We start from the raw sequence: 7,187 nt of genomic DNA, 5'->3' as shown, positions 1-7,187 counted from the left end.
TATTGAAATAAATTGTTTCTCCACTGTTGAAAAGATGCTGCACTTGGTTGCAATTTATAGGATACCAACCAAGTAGTTGAAATAAGAGAGAATATTTAGAAACAGAATCAAGCTTTTTGTCGTCTTATTTTTTGCCTTAAAGTTTGAAAGGCCTAGCACAGGATCTTCCATTACAGCTCAAATACTAAACCCTTATCTGAACCACAGTAGTTTGATAATGCGAATCGTTAAGGCACCAAAACAAACACAAACAACCAAAGAAAGAAAAAAAAAAGGAGTTTGAGACAATATTCAATTTACCGTTGGGGATGATAATTGTAGCAAGGCTAAATGAATTTGTTTCAATCCTTAACAGCCATAAAGGAAATGTTATTCTTGTGATTTACTCAATTGCATACACTTGTTTATATTTAATTATTCAATAAACTGTGAACTAGGTCTGAAAAGCTCTTGCAGCATATTTCATCTGAAAAGACATAAGTGCTGACAGATAAAGCACGTTTTCCTTGGTACTTTTTCATATTTTAGATTTCAGCTACATTTGAAATCACTCTTCTCCAAATGAGACTATAAAAGAAACCCAAGTAACAGGTTGTTCTTTTGTGGTTGGCACCTTTGTGTCGTCTCCACAGCCAGCTTTCGAATAAAACACAGGAAAAACTTGGCTTCGTAGGTAGATCTTTTTTTTTTCCATTTCAGGCAAATGCAGTTTTACTGTATGTAAATCATCGAGCATTCAGGACTCTAACTTTTTGTTTTAATTTGTTACCTTAAACAAATCTTTAAGAATATCAATTATGCACAGTTGTTACTTACATAATTCTTTTCTGTTCCTAAAGAAAGCAGAATAAGACACTTGAACAAAAGCAAGGGAAACGCTGGGTGCTGAAGGACAAGGAAACAAATGATCAAGCTGCAAGAAATTGGTTTTAAGAAGCTGGTGCTCGGCTCCCAAATCCACCAGAGCGAGACTAAAAGCACCAACTAGACTGAAAGGGAAACCAACATTTCCAAAGTCCTTCATTAGAAAAAAAAATTCTGGGTTTAGATTAAGTCTCTTGTATAAAATAAGTGCTCCAGCAAACTAAAGTTGATTTGTTTGTTTGTTTTAATGTGAAGACAATGATTTAGTAATGCTGACATTCCAAAGTATTAGGTATTACGTAAAACTAATTTTTATTGGCTCTGTTACATCATTTATAAATGGCAATTGTGAGGAGAGGGGAACCACAGTACATGCTTTTTCAAGACTGCTGTAAAACAGACATACCAGGTCTTCAAATGCATAATGTTAAGTCAGGGGGACACTTTTAAAAGCCTGGATGGCAAATTCACACAGTAGCCAGATGATATGAAATTGCTACATCTTTCTCCCCCTCTGTATTCAAATAATGACTCTCAGATACAAAATCCAAAATACATCAAATCAAAATACTTACAAAAGTTTAATGTTTTAGACCAAAGAAAACAAGAGGAAATCATTCTTCTTTTTATTTTTTCCCTTGATGTTTCTTACAAGCATTTCAAAGATTAAAGAACAGAATAGCTTTGAAACTCCTAGTTAAAATACAATGAAAAGGTGATATTTTGTAGCAGCCTCTACTTTCCTCCAATTAGGCCAGGTAACATTTAATTAAAGCAACAAGTTATCCTAGGTATTGGGGAGAGGAAGGGGACAGCCTTCCTGATTCCCAAAGATAGTTTGTAACATTCAACAAGGAAGAAACTTGGGTAATTATCTCAGAAAAATGCTACTTCATCTGAAACTTAAAGTTCAAAGTAGTTTATCTAGGACATCTTATCTTTGAACCTAGGGGGAAAAGACATTTTGTTAAAATTACACCAATCTTCAGGTAGATGCCTAAAAAGAAAGGACTTTTTTTTTAAAAAAGGCTAATGAGTTCTGAAATGAGAAAGTAACAGTCTTTTCTAGAGTACTAGCAAAATTAAATATATTAATTTTTGTTAAGATCTTTCTGCTGACTTAAAAGTGAAGTAACAATTAGCCAGCACTGATACTGAAAGTTACCCTAGTGACAAGAAATGGCACATTTAGCCAGCAAAGAAATCATTAAACATGTCATTCTAATTACATGATGATAATGAAAGGCAAATTATTCATTTCCAGCAACCATTTGTTTAAGCTGATTTTGGACAAAGAAAACCTATTTCTGGATCTCTATTTTGCAAGTATCAGTGAAATTCCCTTTTTCTTGAAGAAGTAAACGGTGTTTTAACATGGCCCTAATTCAGAAGACACATTTTTATCTAAGTGTGAAATGAGAATACTAGAAAGGTTAAATACTCTCCACTATAGTTCCACCAGACACCCACAAAAAAGCAAAGTGTTTTTCCAGTGCAGGTCAGGTAGTTACAAGGTATCACCCACACATCTGAGCGAGGCGGTGCATTGTATACCTGGTACCCTCTTTACGCTCAACACAGGCGTCGTTTACCAAATGTGTTTATGGTAACACTGCCCTATTGAGAAGCCCTTTCTCTTGATTTTAAATGGTTTCTTTCTGTCTTTCTTCCCATTTTTCAATCTTTTTTAAAAGTCAAGAAAGCCAACTGGGTTTTTACAAACATAAAAGTCATTTTCGGGTCAGATCTTGCTAACCGGTAATTTTTGTCCCTAAAGGATAGATATTGCATCCACAGGCTTTTAGTTTTTACAGCAGTTTAACCAAAATAAGACAACAGAAAAATACCACTCGTCAACAAACCAGCATCTTTAAGAACTGAAATCCGTCCCCACCGGAGAGTGAGCGTTAGGTAAGGATGTATTATTAGCGAGCTTTCTTCCCTGTGGCTGGACGTTGCTTGCTATTACTCAGGGTTCCTGGGGAGCAGGGCTTGTTTTACACCCATGTGCACTGCTGTCATCACTACTGTGTCCAAAGCCAGAGGATGAACTGGAAAAGAAGAGAGGGGGGAAATAATAAAAAGAGGAAATTGGTTTTCACAACACACTCAAAGCCTGAGTAACAGAGGAGAACTTTAATTATCTCCAGTCACAAAGAGAGACAGGAAATTTGGACTTTTAATTAGCCATTTGGAGTGCAGTTGGATATTTTTTTAGCTAGATAATTTAAACGCGAATAATTCAAGTCTGACTAAATGAAAGTCACATAATCAGAATGCAGATAATTGAATTTCTACTGCATTCATTAATTCAGTGTGGAGGTGTGTGTGAAGACTACTATGATGAGCTGTCACAGCTCAATAAAATCTCAGTCAATTAATTTTTTCATTATCTTAGTATTACATCAACAAAAAAGCAAAGCGTGTGTGTATATATCTGTATGCGTGCGCAGGGGCACGGCGTGTTGGAGAAATGCGCCTGGATTCAATCAAAAGGCAAGGAAATACCTTTCTGAATCATAATCTATGTCATTTGCGCGCTTCCTTTCTTCGGCTTCCTCGGGGAAGCGTCTGTTCATCAAGGCAAACTTGTGAATTGCTTCTTCCACCGAGTACTTCGTTTGGCCAGAAACGCACGCCTCGATGTCCTCCGAATTCAGGTGACTCTGCAGGAAGAGGTGCAGGCTGCTGTCGGAGAGCAAGAGCGTGTTCTGTAGGACCCTAGGGGCGGGCAGGAGGACACGGAATCAGAGCAGCGGCGGCGGGAGGTGGGAGAGAGACACATTAGGGAGACACCATGGAAACCATTTCTCTCCGTAGCAAACTTTGCTCCCATTATGCACCGGGCCGATTACAGGGATGAAAGCATATGTTCACTTTTATTCAATTATTTGGAAATTTAGGTGAGTAAAAACATGAAGCGAATAGTTGAGAACATCTGTTAAAAGACTAACTTCAAGGACATTTCTTCCATGTAACCATCTGTTGTGCCCATGTGGGTTCATTATGGGAGTATTTTGCTTATACAGTCACCGAAGTTTATTCAACTTTAATTTCTTTTTTCTTTTCTTTTTACTGCCAACCAGCGTGCCACATTCTGTGATCTTTATGGGAGAGGCTGTCAGAAAATGTCAAAAACTCACCTGATATTAAAAACTCAATATATTCCTCAGCATGTTTCACAGTTTAAAACTTTATGAGCAGATACATAGATGGATGGATGGATGGATGGAGATAGATAGATAGACAGACAGACAGACATGTTTACCAAGGCTGAGTTGCAAAGTGGGTTTTTTCCCATGTTATGTTAATACCTAAATTGGACTCGAAATTTCTCCAGCCTCTTCTGTGGTAAAACCTAACGACGCTGCCAAAAGGAGCCGCCAGATGAAGTTGATCGCACCCCCATCTATGGCCCCAACAAGTCATGGAGAAACTTCTGCCATCTTTCCAGCGCATTGCCCCACAAGCACGTGCATATTTACTTAAAATAGGACGACTTTACAGCAACGACACACTGGTCTTCCACCATTCAGGATCACCATCAGATGGCAGTCAGAGTTCTGCTAGTGCGGCAGAACGAACTTGTGTGGAGGATTTAAAAACAATGCTGTAGCAAAATCTACATGCACTCAAAATTCCAATATTGGTGAACGAGGGGTTTGGTTTGGTTTTTTCTGAAATGCATGTGTTAGAGTAGGAAATCAAGTCAAACCATCCCCCTACATTCAAATAAAAACTGGATTTGCCTTTTTAGCAAGCGTTTTTATACATAATAATTTAGTCCCTATTCAGAGTTTCGGCAATGGTATAATGCAAGACACTATGGGGCAAAACTAGCCAACTGAAGCCTGAGTAAAAATTTTCCCAAATCTATAAAAATTTATATAGACGTGTGTGAAAATAGAGACCAGGTGTTTCAGACCAAATAGGCCATCGTTTATTTTCTGCCTTTTTAAACAAGTCATTAGAACCACCCATTTATTTCAGGTATTCGTCTCAGTTGACTTAAAATTCAGGGTCATTATCGAACCCTGCCCTTTTCTTTAAAATAAAATAGCATTCATCTCTAAGCAAGCAGAAGTACGAAGGATCCAAGCCAAACTAGCCGTCCCCTCTTGCTGCCGGGATTTTGCAGACGCAATTTGGGAAAACATACGTGATTGGCCCGCTGAAGTGGAAAGTAAACTCTTGCCACTTTTCAAAGGACAAAAACTCAAGCAAAGTAGCTAAATATTTCCATCTCTCTTCCATGTCCTGGGTTCTCCCAGAGGTGATAAAGATTAATTTGCCCAGAACAAGTAGTAACCATAGTAAATCCCTTTTTACTATCTTGGAGATTTATTTTCTACGTTTCCAAATGTTTACCATTCTTGTTTTAAATACTTCAAATTAACGGAAGAGTTATATAGCAACAGCCCATTAATATTAGCTTTGCTTTGCTGTGAAGCTTGAGCGGTGTTTCCTGTAGCCTTCTGACAGTAGTTTCCTGCCAGCCGTGGGACAAAGGTAACTGCTCACAGGATCACACTTACCGCTGTGTTTCTGTTGGCAATGTGTTTGATTTTCTTTATAAAATAATGGGTGATCTTTAAAATTGATTTTGGATGGTTTGAGGCATTACACCACAAAAGTAATGAACACTAATGCCGATGATATTGGACACAAATTCATTTTAGCTTTATTTCACGTCCAGAGCAATTCCACTGAGCCTTGAACTGCTCACGTGTGGTTATTAACTTGCTAGTAACCTAACACATGGGTACAGCAAACAAAAGTGATCAGAGTCCAGGTTGATCGGGACCTCAAGGCTACTGTCCTTTTTCTTGAGCTATAATTCAATTTCCAATTTTACTGTACATTAGACTCATTATTTCCCAGGGCTTCCTTTTCTGCTTAATACTGCCACCTGGAGGACACTAAGGTGAAGGAAGAGAGCCCAGTACACTACCCTGCACACAACTCAAGGAGGGGGCACCGGGCAGGGAACAGGCGAACACCCACAGGCCCGGGCTCAAATGCAGTGGGTCTGTTCAGCAAGGTCTGCTCTCTTGAATCGGCTCTATCTCTTGGGAACTTATACCGCCCACATGCCATGAGTGAAAACCTGTTGCTGTCTCATGGCGACTCCATAGGACAAGATTACTACTGCCTCTCAGGGTTCCCAAAGCTCTAATGTTGACAGAAGCAGACGGCCACAATTAACGCCAGCAGAGTGGCTGGTGAATCTGAACCTTGGACCTTTTCATCAGCAGCCCAGCGCTTAGCCTTTGTGTTACCGAGGCTCCCTACTCCATGGGTATCCCAAACCAAAATCAAACTCATGGCTACCGAGCCAGTTACAACTCAGAGAAGCCCTGGGGGTGAAGGTGTTACTCCTTGGGCTGGACAGAAGTTCAAAACTACCGGCTGCCGTTCTGGGGGAGAAAGATGAGGCTTTCTACTCCTGTAAAGGGTTACAGTCTTGGAAACCCAGAGGGACAGGTCTACCCTGTCCTATAGGGGTATATGAGTCTATGGGTATCCATCAGTCTCTCTCAAAAAAGCAAAAATATCTTAGTGTTTTGCCATCGGGCTTGAGGAGGCTGAGCAGCTCAGGGCAGTGATATCCTGGTTTTACTGTAAGTCGCGTTGTGACGGCCACAATCACGTTAAGTCCTATTTTTTCCCTTAGTCCTATTTGTGCCACGTTTTCTACAAATAAATCTAATACTGAAAATCAACTTCAAATTTAATTCAAAGAGCATTCTGTAAAACAGTCAATAAAATGTCAGTTTAGAAGCCTCTATAACAGCAACTGTATATCATTTTAATTCTTTATAAGAAGATCAAAAAATGTAGCCTTTAGAATTTTAAAGGAATTTCTGAAAAGATACTTACAACGCAGTCAGAAGCGATTTCTTTCCCTGTAAAATCCGTAAACGAGACAAGGCAAAATCTGTTTTCCCCCCTGAATGGCTGAAAATCTGGTTTGCCTCAACATGATCTTATTAGGCGAATTCTATATTGGCTTCGTTGAGAAAATATATAGCTATGAGGCATCATTGAATCCCGAGGATGCCTGCGCCTACCAAACCCAACATAACGATACGAACACATAGCTGTGTAATGTGTAGAGGGTACAAAAAAGGGTTTGTACATTTTTTAACCGCAGCTTAGTTATCTCTTAGTATAAGAGAAAATAAATAAAACCTACAAATAGTCACTGAGGACATTCATGATCTGTGCTGTGGTGCCCTCTATTGAAGACAAAGACATTTAAAATATAAATATATATGCATTCATATATGTGCATGCATGCATAGATGTACAGCTGATGTACA

The 7,187-nt window shown here is 39.0% G+C and overlaps 1 protein-coding gene across 1 annotated transcript in view; it reads right to left on the bottom strand.

The window, feature by feature from the left end:
• Positions 1-1,090: 1,090 nt before the first annotated feature.
• The window catches only part of SNX10 (sorting nexin 10), a 65,419-nt gene continuing 59,322 nt past the window's right edge, over positions 1,091-7,187 (bottom strand). Inside the window, exons 6-7 of the mRNA XM_004702732.2 lie at positions 3,373-3,585; positions 1,091-2,915 (exon numbers count right to left, since the gene is read on the bottom strand). Of these exons, the coding sequence (XP_004702789.1) occupies positions 2,834-2,915; positions 3,373-3,585 (295 nt within the window). The 3' untranslated portion in view covers positions 1,091-2,833. The remainder of the gene's footprint in view (positions 2,916-3,372; positions 3,586-7,187) is intronic.

This window comes from Echinops telfairi, unplaced genomic scaffold (genome assembly GCF_000313985.2).
Source record: "Echinops telfairi isolate 266 unplaced genomic scaffold, ASM31398v2 ScPeMD7_23;HRSCAF=83, whole genome shotgun sequence".
Taxonomy (NCBI): Eukaryota; Metazoa; Chordata; class Mammalia; order Afrosoricida; family Tenrecidae; genus Echinops; species Echinops telfairi.
This window is presented reverse-complemented; position numbering and strand designations above follow the sequence as displayed.